The 21,486-nt window shown below is 36.8% G+C and overlaps 1 protein-coding gene across 3 annotated transcripts in view; it reads right to left on the minus strand.

Annotated features, from left to right (window-relative positions):
• Positions 1–471: 471 nt before the first annotated feature.
• Positions 472–21,486, minus strand: part of ASZ1 (ankyrin repeat, SAM and basic leucine zipper domain containing 1) — an 84,169-nt gene continuing 63,154 nt past the window's right edge. For all 3 annotated transcript variants that reach the window (XM_059656093.1, XM_059656096.1, XM_059656094.1), the window contains exons 11-13: positions 14,716–14,821; positions 4,995–5,108; positions 472–1,389 (exon numbers count right to left, since the gene is read on the minus strand). In XM_059656093.1, the coding sequence (XP_059512076.1) occupies positions 1,237–1,389; positions 4,995–5,108; positions 14,716–14,821 (373 nt within the window). In that variant the 3' untranslated portion in view covers positions 472–1,236. The remainder of the gene's footprint in view (positions 1,390–4,994; positions 5,109–14,715; positions 14,822–21,486) is intronic.

Consider the following 21,486-nt stretch of genomic DNA (forward strand, 5'->3'; position numbering starts at 1 on the left):
TTGAATGAGGTACATCAGAATAGAAAAATGCTATGGCACTTAGGTTAAAATTTCAGACATCAGTTCTTCACAATGATATATGGTTGAGTATATTCTCAGAAAAAGAATGATGATTCAAGTCTTGTTGCTTTGGTATAACTAAGGCCAGAAATTGCTGTTAATTATTGGTCCTTATACTGTTCTTCCTTTCCATAATTTTCCCCTTTGCTTGATGTTTACCTTTCAATAGTTATAGATCAAGTGCATCTTTTCTAAGTCAAACAAGATTTAACTACTATACTCCCTGCTAATTTGGGTCTGCCCTTTGATTAACATCACTATTAAATCTGAATATGCGCTGTCAGGTGTGGCTTAATTGGCCGAGCATCATCCCATGCATCAAGAGGTCACCGGCTATATTCCTGGTCAGGGCATATGCCTGGGTTGTGGGCTAGATCCCCAGTAGGGGGCATGCAGGAGGCAGTGATAGATGTTTCTCTCTCCTTTCCTCTCTCTCTAAAAATCAATAAAAACATATATTTCAAAAAAATATGAACATTTTGTTTTGGGGGGGGAAAAAAGAGAAATTATGTATTATTTACACTAATGATAAATTTTATGCCAAATGTGTAACATCCTCAAGAATGTCACACACAGTACATGTCATATGTTCCCATTAAATACATTACATAAGTTTTCTTCTTTTTTTACTTTACATTTAAAACATTTTCCCTAGAATTTTAAACTATAATTCAAAAATGTTACATTTTATCGTTATCCTTTAAATTCTCTGGAATACTTTCTAAATAATTTCCTAATAATGTTACATTACTACAAAATTAAATGAGAAAGTCCTTATTACATAATAATGAGAGGGAACATAAAAACTAAAAGAAAGCTATTGATTAATGAACACTACGGATTTTATAGGATTCACTGTGACAAATAAACACTTTTTAAATGTCAAAGAATATCAGATGAAACTTTTATTTTGAATGTGATTTAGAGTCATAGGATCAAATTTAAGAATCATAACTTACTGCTTGATCAAAATTATCATAAAATATAACAAGTTATATTTTAACTCAAAGTCACAAACCACTTTCTAAAGAAAAATTCCCTACTCTATGCTATCATAATTTTTCCTGTGGAATACTGGCAAAGAATGTAGTTTTATTGAGCCACAAATGGTTAAAAGTAACATTTTAAGGTTATTTAAATAAAATATACATACAATAGTCAAAATAAATATTAAGATTATTTTCTTTGGAAAGTTAGCTTGCAAATGAAAAGAAGAAATCCAAATCCGCATACTGTAATAGCCGTCCTCTTCAAAATTCTATTATTCCATGTAGATACTTCTTCTATTAATGGTATATGAGTTGGATCATTTTCTCTTTCGTTTTGCAACTAGTATTTTGCATGAGGAAAAAAGGAGTTAATGTACATGTAGTACACTGAAAATAGAAATATATTTGATCTAAAAAATATAATAATATATCCATGTTAATGCATGATTTAGATGTAGCCAGTGCAAGATTCTTATTTAAGATTTAAAGTGACCACATATGTCTTTAGTCTTTCTTTCACCAGGATTCATTATAGTAAACCATGAGTTTCACATTAAAAATAAATGTTCTTATAGTTATTATATTTTAATATCATGTTTTTGTCATAAGATAAAGTTTCTTTAATATTAACGTTTCTATTTCTACCTAAGAAATCATAATTGCATTTTTCCTCCTGTATTAAATATCACTTGGTTTCTTATAAAAAAGTTAATTGTTCTTATAACATACCTACAATATGTAAATCTTAACAAAAGCTGTAAGATATGATGCTAATGCTAGAAGTTTAATCCTTTATTTAAATATACTTGAGGAACAAACATAAATAAAAACCTAAGTGGTTTTTCTAGCACTTTTCCGCAATGAAAGTACATGACCCAGTTTCTCAGCTTCTATACACAGACCTTACTTGCTAAAATGTCCCCCAAATCATGTGTGTGGGGGGGCGGGAAGGGAGGGAAGAAGGGGACACGGAGAGGGAGGGAGAGGGAGAGAGAGAGAGGAGACAGTTGTTGGTGGAGGAGTAGAAGAGAGAAAATGAACAGAAACCAAAAGATTCTTGAAAGATAAAAATAATCAGGCACATTTATAGAGCAATATTTACTAAAAGCATCCTGTGCTGGAGTGGTGACAAATACTTTCATCATTAGCAAGAATAACTACTTCTAAAATCTACAGTATAAATATTTAATTTTAAAAGCCTGCAAAATTAATTTTCAATTTATAGTAGAAACAGACATCAGTGCCAATCTCATTAATACTGTATTCTTGGTCTAACTTCCAAATGGCTTCATTCAGCAACAGATTCCTTTTTGACACTGATGTTCCATTTACTGAATCCTGAGACAGTAATTCCTTTTATTAACCAATTACTTAGAATGACCCTTCCTGACAGGAGCTTGTCAGTGTGTTGGTTTGAAAGAGAGTGATGTGGTGCTAAAGTCCAGTCTTGACCTCTCCTACCCTCTCTCTGTTATCTCCATATACTTATGGTAACTCATATGGTTCTTTTAAAAATTCCCTTCAGTTATTATTGGTAAACTTTCAAATATCATAAGCTAAATAGGCATGATAGCATATTTCCAAATTTGGAAGCTCTTAAGTTCTTTAAATAAAATTTCACTATGGTGATTAAGACTAATTCAGGAAAAAAACAACAACAAAAAACAATGCACTAGCTTGATCCAAAATTAACTTCCCTGCCCAAAGAACTGTATAAGCTATTATTATAAACCAAGGCTAGTCCTCACATAGAAATGTACAGATTCAAGATAAAGAGGGTCACAGAGAAAAGGTCTATTTAGCTAAAGAAAGCTGAAATTTCTGTCTATAGTCACATTAAAATAAATACAATACTTGATTTGATTATTTTTGTTTTAGAGTCAAAGTCACCCCTAGAGCAGTATTTCTTAATTTCATTCCTTTAAGAAAAATCTGGTGTCTCTCTAATTTCATCTCAATCTTCCACCCCCACACCCAAAATGTTTTCATTTCATCTTGAAGAAATCAAATAATTGAGGCAAAGATGTCTTAGGGAATTTCCCACACTAAACATTAAAGGTTGATGCTTTGCAGGAGATTTTTTACATAACTCCTTCCCAATTTCCCTTGGATTCCCATGAAAAACACCATACTAAGTAAAATCAGTATCATTTTCCAGACGATGCAAGTAGTGAAGATGAACAATGTTATAATTTTCATGTTTTTAGCAAGTCAGGCTCTCTATAGCCTGTGTAGCACAATTTGCCTGACATACAGAAGGCATTCTTATGTTTGTTGAATAAATAAATGTAAGAGATAATATAACTTTTATGATGCCTCGTTCTCTGGAATGGAGGTATCCTCTATAATAATTTTGAAATAGATTGCTTATTTGCTCCATTTAAAATATCTTTATTTTCCTATTTTTTGTAGAATTTGCTTCTCAATTTTCTGCTCACTTTTTAAAAAGACTTCTTTTGACTGAGCATATCTTTGTTAATAGCTAGAATGACAATTACTTGGAACATGTATCAAATTTATTGAGAGGAAAACTTTTTAAAATATATATTTTATTGATTTTAGAGAGGAAGGGAGAGGAAGAGAGAGACAGAAACATCAACAATGACAGAGAACCACTGATTGGCTGCCTCCTGCACGACCCCCACTGGGGATGGAGCCCGCAACCCAGGCATGTGCCCCTGGCCAGAATCGAAACCGGGACCCTTCAGTCTGCAGGCCGACGCTCTATCCACTGAGCCAAACCAGCTAGGGCGAGGAAAACTTTTTTTTATGAAAATATGAAATAATTTAAGAGTTGATGCTATAAAATTTAATCCATAATCTAATGTTCACATCATATATTAAAAAACTTTATTTAACAAATACATTTCATACCTATAAACTTGAAGAACTCAGAATTGAGTTCTTTAGTCAGGTAAAAGTGTTTTCCTTTGTTAACTATCTTCAAAAGAGTTCCCAATTTCAGCAGCTTAGAAAATTTTGTTACAGCCTATTTTCTGAAAGGGGGAAAAATCACCTGTCTTTGAATCCAGATATATACTTCTATGTGAGTATAGAAACAATAACAATAAAAAAAGCCACATACTTTTTTTTAAAAAGTTAAACTATAAAAGATATTATAGAAAGTCTAAAAAGTAGAACGAATAGCCCAGCCGGTGTGGGTCAGTGGTTGAGTGTTGACCTATGAGCCAGAAGATCATGGTTCGATTTTCCGTCAGGGCACATGCCCAGGTTGTGGGTTCCATCCCCAGAGTGGGGCGTGTAGGAGGCAGCCGATCTCTCATCATTGATGTTTCTCTCTCCCTCTCCCTTCTCTGAAATAAAAATATATTTTAAAAACCAGAACAAGTATTTTTATCCACAATCCTATCTCACTAACACAGCTAATGAACTTTCATTTTGGTAATTTTTTATCTGCATATTTACATATAAGTAAAACTTACAAATATAACTTCATATCTTTAACAAGCTGATATTTCATTTTCATTATTTTCTCAACTGGCTGCATATCATTATATTAAGTGTACAATAATTTATTTATTCATTTTGCTAATATAGGACACTCATGGTACATATAATTTTGGATTCATTAAACTATTATTGAAAGATACAAATATTTTTATCGTTCTTAGCACATCTTGTCAAACTGTTTCTAAAAGGGATTGTGATGCCTATTTCATATGAAACTGTTAAGTTTTGTGAACTCTAACCAGAAATGGGTAAATATACTTATCCCTGCTAATGTAAAAGATGAAAATGATCTATCATTGTTTTTTAGTATGCATTTCTTTGATGGAAATTTGTTTCCTACGTATACTTCTTCCTTTGGAAACTGTCTCTTTCCAACTGTTTAGTGGTAGCTTACGTTGCTCTTGTCAGAATTACTTCATTGTCTAACATACTATCCTACAAATTATTTCCCCCATTTTTATGCTAAATATATACCTTCTGAATTAAGTCTTTTAGTTTGCAGACCTCTTCACTCAAATCTTCAACATTGCCAACCAGTTCTTCACAAACTGAAGTAAAATTCCGAGGCGAAGCCCATTCAAGTACTATCTGTCAATATTTTCAAAAGTTGCATGTTAAATAATAGAAAACAACTTCCACAACGTCATATCCACAAAAATTATACAACATTAAATTATTTAACGGAAAAGCATTTTTTTTTTTCAGGATAAATCCTAACACCGAAAAGAAGTCAGTAACATTATACAAATAGCCAAACCCAGTTTCTTGAATGAATTTACTAAATATATGTAGTATATATAATTTTATGGAGACTAAGATTAATAATAATGATATTTATGATGAAAAATAAACTCATGAAAGTTTGAAGAATGACATGATTCCCATATTAATGTTATAAAAAATTATAGGAAAACAAGTACATTAAAATGTTTACCCTATAAAGTAAAAAGCTATAAAACTAAAGCCAAATCACATAAAAAAAAAAAAAAACCTCTACAAAACAGGTTTGCTTTTATGGGTCACTTACATTTTCTCTATTTAAAATTTCCAGTCTCCTCCCACAACCATATCAAAATTACTACTAAACTACAGAACCACCAACATTAGAAACTGCCTGAAGTCTGACTGAATGGAAATTCTTCAACTAGGAATTTAAGAAGAAGCCACATGAAGACTAGTAAAAGGGGCAGAGACTCGGAATGGGATGGTCTTACCAGTGGTTCTCAACCTTCCTAATGCCGCGACCCTTTAATATAGTTCCTCATGTTGTGGTGACCCCCAACCATAAAATTATTTTCATTGCTACTTCATAACTGTAATTTTGCTACTGTTATGAATCATAATGTAAATATCTGATATGCACGATGTATTTAGGCGACCCCTGTGAAAGGGTCGTTCGATCCCCAAAGGGGTCACGACCCACAGGTTGAGAACCGCTGTCTTACACCCATGTGTAGCAGACAAAAATTGGCAGGGATATATTGGCTGCAGAGGTCCCTGCTGAGGTGCAAGGTATTCCAGCCCCACACCAGGCCCCCAATCCAGGAAGAGAAGACCCTGCAAAAATCAGCAGGGGCCCTAGTGAGGTAGCTCAGTTGGTTAGAACATTGTCCTGACATGCCAAGGTGTGGGTTCAATCCCTGGTTAGAGCACATAGAAGAATCAACCAATGATTGCATAAAATAAGTGGAACAACAAATGGATGTTTCTCTCTCCCTTCCTCTCTAAAACCCATAAAAAATAAATCAAAAATTAAAAGCTGGGATGGAGGATGAGAGGGACAGATTTGCTGAAGTCCCAGGCAGTTCCTTTTAAAGGGTCTGCATACAGACTTACTGAGACTCACTCTTTCTGAATTCCAGCACTGGGGCAGCAGCTCAAAAGGCACCAGAGACATAGAAGGAAGAACTGAATTGTCCACCATCAGGGCAAGAGCTAGAGGGGCAGCTCTATCCCAGGGAGAAGTACTGGCAGAGGTTATCATTCCTTTGATGAGCCCACCCCCGCACAGAGCCAGTAGGCAGGCACCATATCTAAGACTCCAACAAAACTGCCTCACCTGTTTGCTCCATCCTGGTAATTCACTGAGACTCTCCCTGATGCAACTTTGGGGCCCACCCAAGCTGTTTCCAGGGGCTTTTCCAAACGAATGACCTATTTTGGCTCATGCCTCAGATTTTTCTAAAATCTCACAAATAAGCAACACCTGGCCTCAGGGAGCCCTGTACCTCTTGCAAAGTGGCCCTAGGCCCAGAACTAGCCACAGCTGGCCTTAGTTCACAGCTTGGCCTCTCCTGGGCACCTCTAAGCACAGCACAGGCACCAGCCATCTGCAGGTGCTTTATAGCTCATGCTGGGTGGACCTAGGCCGGTGACGGCGAACCTTTTGAGCTCGGTGTGTCAGCATTTTGAAAAACCCTAACTTAACTCTGGTGCCATGTCATATATAGAAATTTTTTGATATTTGCATCCACAAAATACCACGTGCGAGCGTGCATATGCAGTGCAATTAAAACTTTGTGACCCATGCACACAAGTCGGTATTTTGTGGAAGAGCCACACTCAAGGGGCCAAAGAGCCGCATGTGGCTCATGAGCCGCAGTTTGCTGACCACTGACCTAGGGGTAAATCCCTCCCATTAATGTGTGAATAGCAATAAAGGATCAACTACAAGAGGAGGGTGTTATGTATACAGCCCACATGGGGGGGTACATCTCGAGTGCCCAGTTTGGGTGATCAAAGAGGCTGTGCCACTGGATCCTCCTACAGAATACCTACTACATTAGGCCACTCTATGAAGCCTGAGAAATGTAGCCACTCTACCTAATAAATAAAAACAAACACAGGGAGGCTTGCAAAATAGAAACATGTCCCAAATGAAAGAACAAAACAAAACTATGGAAAAATAACTAAAAAAAAAAAAAAAAAAAAGTGAAGACAAGCAACCTATCAGATGCAGAATTCAAAACACTGGTTATAAGGATGTTCGATGAACTTAGTGAGAGTTTCAACAGCATTAAAAAAGGACAGTCAGAAATGAAGGATGTAATAACTGAATAAAGAATAATTTTCAGGAATCAACAATAGAGTAATAGATGAAGTTGAGAACGAATCAAATCAGTGATTTGGAATACAAGGAAACAAAAAACACCCAATCAGAACAGAAAAGGAAAAAAGACTTCAAAAACATGAAGAGAGTATAAGGAGCCTATGAGACCACTTTAAGCATACAGTAAAACCTCAATATAATGGATTAATTTGAGCAAGGAGGTGTCCATTATAAGTAAAAGTTCATTATGTAATAAAATAGGTTTTCCAAATGCATATGTTAAAAAATTGACAAATTAGCCTACTGGTTTTTACTTATGTAGACATGTTTGTGTAATTAAAATTAAGTATGTATGAAATGTTTAATTCCACAGACAAGTTTCCTATATGCATTACAAAAATTTTTAATGTAGACTGAATAGGTCAACTAACTCCATGCATTCACCAGTCACAGCAAGTAAACAAATACACACAGCTGGAGCGTGGCCTAGTGCACATTAAAACTGCTGCAGAAAGTAATGCTATGGGGCAACAGAACCAATCACCACAGACAAAGTGGTGTGATCATGTGCCAATCATTCTGCAAACATTGTTTACAAGTGGTGCCTCGTTATTAAATATATGGATTATAGCCTGACAGGCATGGCTCAGTGGTTGAGTATCCACCTAGGAACCAGGAGGTCATAGTTCGATTCCTAGTCAGGGCACTTGCCCAGGTTGTGGACTCAATTCCCTGTAGGGGTCGTGCGGGAGGCAGCCAATTAATGATTCTCTCTCATCATTGATGTTTCTCTCTCTCTACCCCTTCCTCTCTAAAATAAATAAAAATATATTTTTAAAAATATGTAAATATATAGATGATAATTGTAGATATATAATATTTATTTATGTCAGTGAAATTACTACAATGTTTTTCCAAAATATGGTCTATTTGTAAAATTTGTTTAAAATAACAGTGAATTAATAACAAAAATTTACCTATTATTTTAATTATGAGCAAATCTTTGTAAAAAGCATTTTAAAATTAACAGGGTATTAATTTTCACTTATAACATATGGACTAGAAATTTTATTCATTAAATTAAAAGTCCATTAAATTGAGGTCCACAAAATCAAGGGTTTACTGTATTAACATTTGCATCATGAGGCTGCCAAAAGGAGGAGAGACCAAGAAATTGAAAACTTATTTGAAAAAATAATGACAGAAAACTTACCATACTGGGTAAAGGATATAAACATACAAGTCCAGAAAGCACAGAGAGCCCTACACAGATGAACCCAAAGAGATACATACCAAGGACACATCATAATTAAAATGCAAAAGACTAAAGACAATGAGAGAATCTTAAAAGTAGCAAAAGAGAAGCTGTTAGTAATCAACAAAGGAGATTTCATAAGGCTGGCAGTTGATTTCTCATCAGAAACCTTTCAGTCCAGAAAGGATTGGCAAGAAATGTTCAAAGTGAAAAAAAAAGCAAAGAACCTACAACCAAGATTATTCTAACCAGTAAAGTTATCATTTAGATTTGAAGGACTGATAAAGAGCTTCCCATACAAAGAAAGCTAAAGGAATTAGTCATCACCAAATCAGTATTATATGAAATGTTAATTTTTTTAAGAAGAAGAAAAAAGATGAAAAATATGAACAATAGGTACTGAGAAAGGATTAGAAGATGTCAGCAGAATAGGTAGACCTTTCTCCTCCCTCCTCCCAGAATCAACTGTAATTAAAACTAAATTGGGGAATATTCACCATGAAATACCAGTTGAAGACTGCCTGAAGAGAAGACATTTAAACAGGAAGGGCAGAAGCCACTTGAGACTGGTAGGAAGGGCGGGAAAGTGAGAGGTGCTGGCCCAGCTCTCACGAGCGCTGGACCAAGAGTGAGGAACCCTTGCCCCGCAGGAGAGAGGATGGACATCAGGCAGGGCTCACCAGCCCAGACAGCCAGAGCTGGGAACAGTTGCCCATGCAGCAGCCTGAGCTGCTCAGAGACAAAGCCACTTTCTTTAAAGGGCTGGTGCACAGAACTTTCATTCTTAGACACTCCCCCTAGGTTTCAGCAGAGGGAAGACAGTGCAGACTAGAGTTACCTGAGGAGAGACAGGGGTAGAAGCATTTGGGGAGAGTCACAGGGAAGGTGGCTGCTGGGATACCTGTGCTGAGTTCCCCGCCATGCCCCAACCCCCATATCACAGCAACCATTTTTTCCTTAGAGGCATAAGCCCCTCTCAACAGCAGAAGCCTGGGGAAAGGCAAACACCCAACCTCCTGGTATATAGCTCACCCCACCCTAAGGAATCCCACTCACTGCACCCTCTGGAATCCAGCAACCCTGCAGCAGTCTCAGGGGGCAGTAGTCTCAGGAAGCATCAGTAGCCGGCTTTGGGGTAGGGACACTCCTCCCACTTTCCAGGGAACCTGGCTGGTGCTTCCGTGTTACAGGAGAGCTAACAGAAACTCCTGGATTCCAGCAGACACCCACAGACTAAGAGGGACTTCACCCAACCGAGGGCAAGGAAATAATAATGGTACACAACCACCTTCTTCCCTTCAGTCTAAACATTTGCTGACACACCATAGGTCCCCGTGCTACTAAGAAACAAGCACTGGAGCTCACTTTGGCACCTCCCATGGGCAGCCAAGCCCAGGGGATGCAGCCATAAGCTGTAGATTGCTTCAAAGCTTTGAAAAGGGCATGGAGGGCCAACTTGGACAGCTCCTGACTGTTAGCACAAAAGTACCTCCAGGGAGGCTTAAAATAAGCATACAAAAAAAAGTTAGCCTCAGACAACATGAGAGCAGGATCCAAAGGGAAATCCTAGTAGGCACTAAAATCTGCTGAAACAAACTTCATATACTTATTTTTTTTGGTGTTTGTTTTTCCATTATTACCTTTAATTTTTCTTTTTTATTGCTTTGGTATTATTATTATTCTCTTTTCCCTTTTTTCTCCTCTCTTTCATATCTCTTAGCTGCCTCTTTTCTTACTCTATGTTTTTTTCTTTTGCTTAATATTCCTCTTCTTTTTACCTTTCTATACTTTTTTCTTTCTTTTTTACTGTTTTCCTTTCCCCCACTCTATTCTTATTTTTTCTCTCCCTTCTTTCCTTTCAGAATCTTTCCTCTTCCTCTCTTCTCTACTATTCTTTTCATTTTTATTACTACTTTATTTCATTCTTTTTCATTTATTCTCTTTCTCTTTTCTCTTTAATAATCCTCTTTTGTAGTTGTTTTTCTTTTTAAATATGTTGTTACTGATTTTAGAGAGAGGAAGGGAGAGGGAGAGAAACTTCGATAAAAGATAGAAACACAGATCAGCTGCCTCCTTGCAGGCCCTCTACGGGGGATGGAGCCCACAACCGGGTTTGTGCCCTGAATAAGAATTGAACCAGTGACTTTGTGGTGCATGGGACAACCAATTGAGCCCTACTGGGAAGGGCTCTTTGTAGTTGTTTTTGCTGCTGTTGTTGGGTACTTCTGTATGTTTTTGGTTGTTTCCAGTTTTGTTTTATTTTGTCCTATCAACATGTGTACAACAGCTCTAAAAATGTTGTCTGAAATGAGCGTCACAGCCAGCCTGAGAGGAGATCCCACCAATGTAAAATACAATGACAATTAAGACCCAATTACAACAGGAGAGCTCAAATAACCCACAAAAGAGTCATTCCTACAGCACCCACTTTAGGAGTTCAAGGAGAAAGCACCTCTGTGTTCTACAGGACATATACTACACAAGGCCACTCCACAAAGACTGAGAGTCATTGTAGGTATGTCTAATACATAAAAACAAACACAAAAAGACAACTAAAATAGGGAGACAAAGAAATAACCACCAAATGAATGAAAAGGAGGACTCTCCAAGAAAACACACACAAAATGAGATGGAAGACAGACAGAGTTCAGAGTAATGGTTATAAGGATGCTGAAGAAACTTAGTGAGAACTACAAGCAACTTAGTGGGAACTACAGCAGCAAAAACAGTACCATAGAAACCATGAATAAGAACCAATCAAAAATGAATAATACTATTTCTGATATCAAGAATACATGAAAGAAATTAAAAGCAGGCTTGATGAAACAAAAATTTAATCAGCAATTTGGGAGACAAGGTAAAAAAAAATCAATTATAAAAGCAAAAAAACCCCCACACACTTAAAAAGCAAAATGAGAGTTTAAGGGCAGTTTGGGACACCATGAAACAGAACAACATCTGCATTATAGGGGTACCAGAAGCAGAAGAATCTGAGCAAGGAATAGAAAACCTGTTTGAAGAAATGACAGAAAACTTCCCTAACTTTGTGAAGGGAAAAATTATACAAGTTCAGGAAGCACAGAGTCCCAATAAAGATGAACACAAAGAGACCCATACCAAGACACACCATAATTAAAATGGCAAATGCTAAAGACAGAGAAAATCTTAAGGGCAGCAAGAGAGAGACAGTCAATAACCTACAAGTGAGCTACAATAAGGCTGTCAACTGATTTCTCAACAGAAACATCATAGAGCAAAGGGAATGGCATGGAGTATTCAAAGTGATAAAAAGTAAGGAGCTGAAACTAAGACTACTCTATCCAGAAAGGCTAAAATTCAAAATTGAAGGTGGACTGAAGAGCTTCCCAGACAAGAGAAAGTCTGAAAGAGTTTATTACCACAAAATCAGAATTGCAAGAAATGCTAAAAAGATGAAAGTGAAGGAATGGAAAAGAGTATTCCATACAAATGGAACTGAAAAATAAGCTGGGGTAGGATTGCTTATATCTGACTAAATAGACTTCAAAATAGTCCATAAAAAGAGACAAAGATGGAAGGTCACTACATAATACTAAAAGGGATCACTCCAAAAAGATGATGTAACACTAGTAAACATATATGCACCCAATATAGAAGCAGCTAAATATATATCCTATATAATAAAGAGCTAATATGCTAATTAGACTGGACAGCATAGCAACCATCCAGACAACCTTCTGGACAATCTTCCAGATGAAGCCGGGGCTGCGAGGGCCAAGGCAGCCAGATCTGCAAGGGCCAAGACTCTTGCATGAATTTCGTGCATCTGGCCTCTAGTAGATATATAAAATAACTCATGAAGGATTTTAAGGGAGAGATAGACAGCAATACAATCATAGCAGAGGACCTGAACTCCCCACTGATATCACTGCGCAGGTGTTCTAGATAAAAAAAAACCAACAAAGAAAAAGTGACCTAAACGACACAGTTGATCAGATTGATTCAACTGGTATTTGCTGAACATTTAATCCCAAAGCAGCAGAATAAATATTATTCTTAAGTGCACTGGGGCATTCTCAAAGATAGACCACATGTTAGGATACAAAATATGTCTTTACAAGTTCAAGAAGACTGAAGTTATATCAAGGAACTTCTTGGATCATACCACATGAAACTAGAAATCAACTACAATAAAAAAAACTCAAAAACATTCAAACACACAGAGGCCAAATAGTATGCTATTAAACAATAGTATGCTATTAAACAATGATTGGGTTACAAATGAGATAAAAAAATTAAAAAAAACATCCTGGAAACAAATGGACATGAACACACAACAACCCAAATATTTATGGGACATAGCAAAAGCAGTCCTGAAAGAGAAGTTCATAACATTACAGGCCTACCTGAAGAAACAAGAAAAATCTCAAATAAAGGAACTAACCCTACAACTAAAAGAAATAAAAAGAGAACAAAAAGAAAACCCCAGAAGAAATAGAAGGAAGGAAATAATAAAGATCAGAGGAGAAATAACTGACATAGAAACCAATAAAACAATACAAAAAATCTATAAAATCAAGAGCTGGTTCTTTGAAAAATAAAATAAGATGGATGAATTGCTAGCCAGACTCATCAAGAAACAAAGATAGAGGACCCAAATAAATAAAATCAGTAACAAAAGAGATGAAGTAACGACTGAAACCACAGAAATACAAAGGATTGTAAGAAAATACTATGAACAACTCAACTATATGCTAATAAGCTGGGCAACATGGATGAAATGGACAAGTTCCTGGAAATACACAAGCATCCAAAACTCAATCAGGAGGAATCAGAAAACCTAAATAGGCCAATAACAACTGATGTAACTGAAGCAGTAAAAATAACCCACAAATAAACAAACAAAACTCCCAGCAAATAAAATCTCTCGCCTGGACAGCATCAGAAGGGAGTTTTACCAAATATTCAAAGAACTAATACCTATCTTCCTCAAACTATTCCAAAGATCCAGAAGGAGGAACACTTCCAAGCTCTTTTTATGAGGCCAGAACTATCTTAATTACAAAACCTGATAAGGACCTTACGAAGTAAGAGAACTACAGGCCAATATTTCTGATAACATAGATGCTAAAATCATCAACAAAACATTAGCAAATTAGATCCAGCAATATATTAAAAAGACAATACACCATGATCTAGTGACATTTATTCCAGGGCAAGGCTAGTACAATATTCACAAATCAATAAATGTGAAACATCACATAAACAAACTGAAAGACAAAAATCTCATGATCGTATCAACAGATGCAGAAAAAACATTTGATAAAATCCAAAACCCACTATTTTTAAATTTTTTTTATTGAATTCAGAGAGGAAGGGAGAGGGAGAGATAGAAACATCAATGATGAGAGAGAATCATTGATCAGCTGCCTCCTGCACGCCCCCCTATTGGGGATTGAGCCCACAACCTGGGCATATGCCCTGAAAGGGAATTGAATTGTGACCTCCTGGGTCATATGCCAATGCTCAACCACTAAGCCAAGCTGGTCGGGCTAAAACACCTTATATATTGATATGGTTTTTAATAACACTCAACAATGTTTTGTTTCAACTTCCACTTAGGTCTCCTGTCACTTTATATTTTAAATTAAATTCCCTTTAGAACAAATGGTAAGTACAATAAACAGATCAGTTTAATTTTTAGTCTGACTCATTTTTCTTGAGGGCTAGCAGACAAAAGTTTTTCAATTAATAAGTTGTAAAGGAGTAATAGTAAACATATTTCATTATTGATATATTTTTTAGAATAAAAATACAATTTTAACATATCACTACTATTACTAATTATCATAGACTTATCTGAAATGTTCTTCAGCATTCATACTTTTCTTCACTTAACTTTTGTAGAATACCTTATGAGAATTTACAGGCAACTCAGTAATGATATTCTGTACAGCTGTTATTAAATGGCCACATTGTTTGTTTAATTTCAGAAGGAAGTTGAGGAACTCATCACCACTAAAAAGAGAAAACAGACAGGAATCACACATGTAAGCCATTTGCTTCATTCTACTGGGCTACTCAGTGTCTAGTCATAATATTTATTATATTCTCTAAAATGTATTCATAGACTACCTAATATGTATCAGAAACTGAAATAGACATTAAATATACAAAGTAAACCAAATCTCTAATCTTGAAAATCTCCAAAATCTCCAAGTTCAGAATGAGAGGCAAGTATTCAATTATAACATCACTATTCACAGAGTTATATGAAGAAGGAGTGAGTATTAAAGGACCGATTTTGAGTACTGTCTAAAGGCACTGCACTAGTTATTTTACATTTATTATTCCTTTAATTCCTCATAACAACTCCTTTAGGGTAGTTGTTGTTAACCTAAGTTTATAGTGGAGGCATCTAAAACACAGAAATCATGAACTTAGTATAATGGGAATAGGAAATTAATAGTGCTTCATAGGGAAGGTTATTTGAATTGAGTCTGGAGCTGTAGAATAGGTTTGTAAGGAAGGAAGAGAAAGTAACAAAGGTAAGGAAGAGAAGGAATTATGGATGGAGAGAATAGCAGGTGCAAAAGTATGAGAGTAGGAGGTCTCCAAGATATAACTAAAGCACAATTATGGGAAAGTAGTAAGGAAAGAGAATAGACATAACCATTTATTTAAGGAACTAGAGGCCCATTGCACGAAGAGATTCGTGCAATAGGCCTTCCCTTCCCCTGGCTGCCGGCACCGGTTTTCCTCCAGCACCCGGGACCCAGGCCTTCAGTCTTCATGCCTATGTATGAAATTTAAGCTTCATCTTTGTTGGGTTAATTTGCATACTCTCCTGAATGGCTGGTGAGCAAAGCGGAGGGCCTGTCAATTTACATGTTTGTCTATTATTAGGTAAGATGTTTGTGACATGCTAAGGAACTGAATTTTATCTTTTTTATAAGATAGAGTTATTGAAAGAATTTAAATAGAAAAGAAGCAAATCAGATTTTTGTATAAGAAAACTTATTTGTGAAGTGGTGTAGTTTAAAGGAACATGAAAGTGAAAGTAGAGAGAATTAGGAGGAGACTAATGGAAACATTCATATAAGACAGCGATTTTTAATTGGTGTGCCACAAGAAAACACATGTAATACCTGACTGTTTAGTCAGGGGCACTGACCTCTTTTCCCCTACAATGTTAAGTAAAAAAAATGACAACAGCCAGCACAATAGCCATCGAGAATGGGTCAAAATTATACCTTTTTTTTTTGTCAGATCAGAATTTTAATAATTAGTTTATATGTCCCATGAGATGAAAGAGTTGAAAATTGCTGATCTAAGATAAGATGAAGAAAAGCTTAATCTGCCCTAACTGGTTTGGCTCAGTGGATAGAGTGTCGGCCTGCGGACTGAAGCGTCCTGGGGTCGATTCCAGTCAAGGGCATGTACCTTGGTTGCGGGCACATCCCCAGGAGGGGGTGTGCAGGAGGCAGCTGATCGATGTTTCTCTCTCATTGATGTTTCTAACTATCCCTCTCCTTTCCTCGCTGTAAAAAATCAATAAAATATATTTTTAAAAAAAGCTTAATCTAAGGATCTAGCAGTGGCAGTCTGATTGAGGGGGGGAGGAGATAATGGTTTAAAGAAACATTTTGGAGAATAAACTGAACAACTTGGTGATAGGTTGCATGTAAAAGAAAAGGGAAAGTCTAGGATGATTCTGTTATTTGGTTTCAATGGAAGGTGGTGGCACCAGCAGGGAACTGAATCTAGGGGTGGGTGGTAGGGAAGTGGGATAAAGATATAATATTATGGCATAACAATTAAGGACATAGGCTCTAGAGTCAGAAAGACATGAATCTGAATTCAGCTTCCACATTTATGATCTTGGGAAAGCCTAATCTTCAGCCGAATGTTTCCATATCTCTAGAATTGAGATAATAAAACTCTAAAGAAGACTGAAGGAGGTAATGTATGAAAAGCACCTAGCATTTTGTCTAGCATATACATGGCATTCAAATAAATCTACACTAATAAAAGACAAAGATGCTAACTGACCGTACCTTCGCTATGCCCTAAGCCACGCCCACCAGTCAATCATAGTGACTATATGCAAATTAACCCAACCAAGATGGCGGCCAGCAGCCACAGAGCTGGAGCAAGCAGGAGGCTTGGTTGCCCGGGCGATGGAGGAAGCCAAGCTTCCTGCCAGCCCTGAGTTGGCTGTGGCCTCCACTAAAGGCAACAATGTTTCAATTATAGAAGCTAAACAAATCCCAGATACCTGCTTCCAGCCAGCCTCTACTGGGAGCTTGGGTGGCTGGGGGTTGTGGCCAGCTGCAAACAGCCATCAGCCCCTCACCCAGGCTGGCCACACCCTCATGGAGTGAGGGTCCCCGCTGGGGGGCTTAGCCAGCCTGAAAACAGCCCTCAACCCTCACCCAGACTGGCCAGGCACCACAGCAGGACCCCCCACCCTGAAGGGGCTGTGGCCAGCCTGCAAAGAGCCATAAGCCCCTCACCCAGGCTGGCCACACCCTCATGGGGTGAGGGTCCCCGCTGGGGGCTTGACCAGCCTGCAAACTGCCATCAACCACTCACCCAGGCTGGTTAGGCACTCCTATATAATAAAAAGGTAATATGCAAATTGACCCTAACAGCAGAACAACTGGGAATGACTAGTCACTATGACACATACTGACCACCAGGGGGCAGATGCTCAATGCAGGAGCTGCCCCCTGGTGGTCAGTGCACTCCCACAGGGGGAGCTCTGCTCAGCCAAAAGCCAGGCTGATGGCTGTCAGTACAGCGGTGGTGGTGGGAGCCTCTGCCGCCTCCTCAGCAGCACTAAGGATGTCCGACTGCAGCTTAGGTCTGCTCCCTGTAGCAAGTGGACACCCCCCGAGGGCTCTCGGGCTGCCAGAGTGATGTCTGACTGACAGCTTAGGCCTGGGGAGGGAGCAGGTGGTCATCCCCCGAGGGGTCCCAGGCTGCAAGAGGGTACAGGCCGGGCTGAGGGACCCCTCCAAGTGCACAAATTTTTGTGCACCGGGCCTCTAGTTTAATTATAATAATAATGTCAATGATATGAGATATGTAGGTGGAAATGACCAGTAAGCAACAGAAAGTGGCAGTCTTGTAGGTATACCTATTCTGAGGTCCACACACTCATGAGGCCAGATAGAATTCAGGCAGCTGGTTAACTTAGATGGGGAAAAATTACATCTTTATTTTCACTAATCTCTAACAGAAATTCAGTCTTCAGTTGTGAATGGAGACATAAACTACAGTAGTATTAGAGGCATCTGTAATTTGGTCACTAAACAGAAATCATAACTGTCATCATGAAGAAGACATAAAAATACATATTGTGAAGAGGGGTGAGTTGATACAGGTAAAAAAAAAAAAAACATATAAAAGGAAAAGTAGCCTGAGAAGAAGAAAATCAGGGGTTAAGGTCTTTTATGAAAGACAATGAAGGGAATGGATTCAAGAATGAGGAAAAGGTCAAGTAATGAAGAGACAGTGGTGACTAGATTAGTTTCAGTAACAGAAGCCAATTTACAGTAAAAGCTACACAACCCAATACAAAAGTGGACCAATAGGTAATTAAAAGAAAAAGAAAAAATAAAATTTTAATAAATAAAGGATTACAAGAAAATAAAATATTACATTCTAGTGGAATGACAAAAAATAGGACATTAATATCAAGAGTTGACAAGAGTGTGAAATAACCTTTCTGCATCATTTAGCAGTATGCACTATAATAAAAATGCAGACAAAACTACTACTATGGGACCAAAAGGTACTTCTGAATGCAAACAAAATTCTTATAAGGCAGAAGTTTTAACTATACACTATACAAAGTTTCTTTCATGTTGTTTCTAGGAGAAAAGGTTATAAATAGCAAGCAAGTTCTGCCTCCAATGAAACGTAACAGCAAAATTTTCTCTAAGACACATTGCTAGAACTTATATAGCATTTTAACTTAAAATGAGTCTTTTTGTCTTATAAGTTGAAAAAAAGGCAGTTTATAGAAAATACTTTAGACTTTAGCATTTCACCCCAAAGCTGCAGAATATACATTATTTCCAAGGGCACATCGAGCATTTTCTAGGATAGACAACATTGTTAGCACACAAAACAAAGTCTCAATAAATTTAAGAAGATTGAAATCATATCAATCTTATCTGACCATAATCATATGAAACTAGAAATCAATTATAAAAAAATTAAAAACATTAAAGCTAAATAACATGTTACTAAACAAAAATATTGGTTAACAGTGAGCTAAAGGAAGAAGTAAAAAATTACCTCCAGACAAAGAAAAATAAAAACACAACAATCCAAAATGTATAGAACACAGCCAAAGTAGTCCTAAAAGATAAATTCATACTATCAAAGGCCTACCTTAAGAAACAAATGAAAAATATCAAACAATCTAACCATACACTTAAAGGAACTAGAAAAAATCAACAATGCTCAAAGTGAGTAGAAGAAAGGAAATAATAAAAATCAAAGCAGAATTATACAAAATAGAGTATTCAAAAACAATATGAAAGATCAATGAAACCAAAAACTGTTTTTTGGAAGATAAACAAGATTGATAAACCTTTAAGAAAACCTATCAAGAAATAAAAATAGAGGACCTAAGTAAATAAAATTAGAAGTGAAAAAGGAGACACCACAAAAATACAAAGGCTTGTAAGAAAATATTACCAACAAGGATATGCCAACAAATTAAATAATCTGAAAGATATATAAAAATTCCTAGTAACATAAGATCTCCCAAAACTGAATCAGGAAGAAACAGCATATCTGAGCAGGCTGATTACAACTAAAGAAACTGGAGCAGTAACCAAGAAACTTCCAACAAACAAAAGCCCCTGACCAAATGGTTTCACAGATGACTTTTACCAAACATTTTAAGAAGAATTAACCTACCCTTCTCAAACTATTACCAAAAAATTCAAGAAGAGAGAAGACTCCCAAGATAATTTTATGAGGCCAGCATTATCCTAACTCCAAAACCAGATAAAAATACTACAAAGGGAAAAAAATTACAGGCCAATATCGCTGTTCAACAAAGATGAAAAATCCTCAACAAAATATTAGCAACCAAGATCCAGCAACACATTAAAAAAATCACACACTATGATTAAGTGGGATTTATTCTAGGATGCAAGGTTGGTACAAAATCTGCAAATTTCTGTGATACACCACATAAACACAATTACGGGTAAAAACCATATGATCATATTAATAGATGCAGAAAAAGCATTTGACAAAATTAGCACTCATTTCTGATAAAAACTCTTAGTAAAGTTGGAATACAGGCAACATACCTCAACACATTAAAGGATATAGATCACACACACACACACACACACACACACACACACACACACACACACAGCCAACATCATACTCAATGGGGAAACACTAAAAGCATTTCCTTTAAGATCAGGAACATGGCAGGGATGTCCACTTTCACTACTCTTATTCAACATAGTACTGAAAGTCCTAGAAATAAAAGACATCCAAGTTGGAAAGAAGAAAGTAAACTGTCATTATTTGCATATGACAGATGACATGATACTGTATATAGAGAACCCTAAAGATTCCACACACAAAAACTACTATAACTGGTAAATTCAGTAAAATAGCAGGACACAAAACAAATATCTAGAAATCAGTTGCTGTAATACATTAATAATGAACTATCAGAAAGGGAAACAAAGAAAACAATCCAATTGACAAGTGCATCAAATAAATGCAGTGGAACCTTGGTTCTTGAACTTAATTCGTTCTAGAAGGCTATTAGAGAAGTGACTTGTTCAAAAGCCACTGGGGTGAGGGTGGGCTAGAAGGGGTTAGAGGGGAAGGAAGGGGATGTATGTAATACTTTCAACAATAAAGATTTAAAAATGAAAAATAACTTAGATAAGCTCTTGTTCTGTTTAGGAAAAGTGGTATTTTTTTTTTTTTTTTGGTGGCAGTGGTGGGATAGGAAAAGTGGTATTTATAAAGGCATTTTAAAAACAAATATAACTCTTCATTCCCTTTTCTTTCTGATCTTACTTAAAATAACAGGAGTCATTACTTATATCAGTTTTGTTTCCACGTAATATTTATGTAAGGCACACTTAGTACTCTTTAAATACTCAAATTTTATTTATTATCAATGAAAAGAATGAGTAATTACTGCAAGGGTATTTCATTAATGACCTGTGTCTTTTTTATTTAATGAGTTCAAGGAAATTAAGATGCACTGAGAACTCTCATTCAAAATATCAACTGAGAGCAGGTATAAAATTCACACACACACACACACACACACACATAATATAAACTTATAAACTCTTATTCAGATGAAAGGATGATAAGAACTCAGTCCAAATAAGTAAAATAATGAACAAAATTAGAGTTTTGCCGGGGTCCAACCCCAGCAGGTCCAGGGGTTCCCAAAGGTGTGGACAGAGTCGGCGAAGAAGGAATGACACGGAGACAGCGTTCAGTTGATCAGCAGCCTAGCCAGGATCTCCAGCCAAGTTCTGGTTTCGATCTCCAGAGAGGTTCTGCTTCGGATCTCCAGCCAGGTTCTGTGGCCATGTTCCCTCGCTAGGTTCTCCAGCCAGGTTCGGTCACCAGGTTCTAGTCAGGTTCTCTTGCCATATTTCTGTAGTCAG

The sequence above is a fragment of the Myotis daubentonii genome, chromosome 10 (assembly GCF_963259705.1).
Source record: "Myotis daubentonii chromosome 10, mMyoDau2.1, whole genome shotgun sequence".
In the NCBI taxonomy this organism is placed as follows: Eukaryota; Metazoa; Chordata; class Mammalia; order Chiroptera; family Vespertilionidae; genus Myotis; species Myotis daubentonii.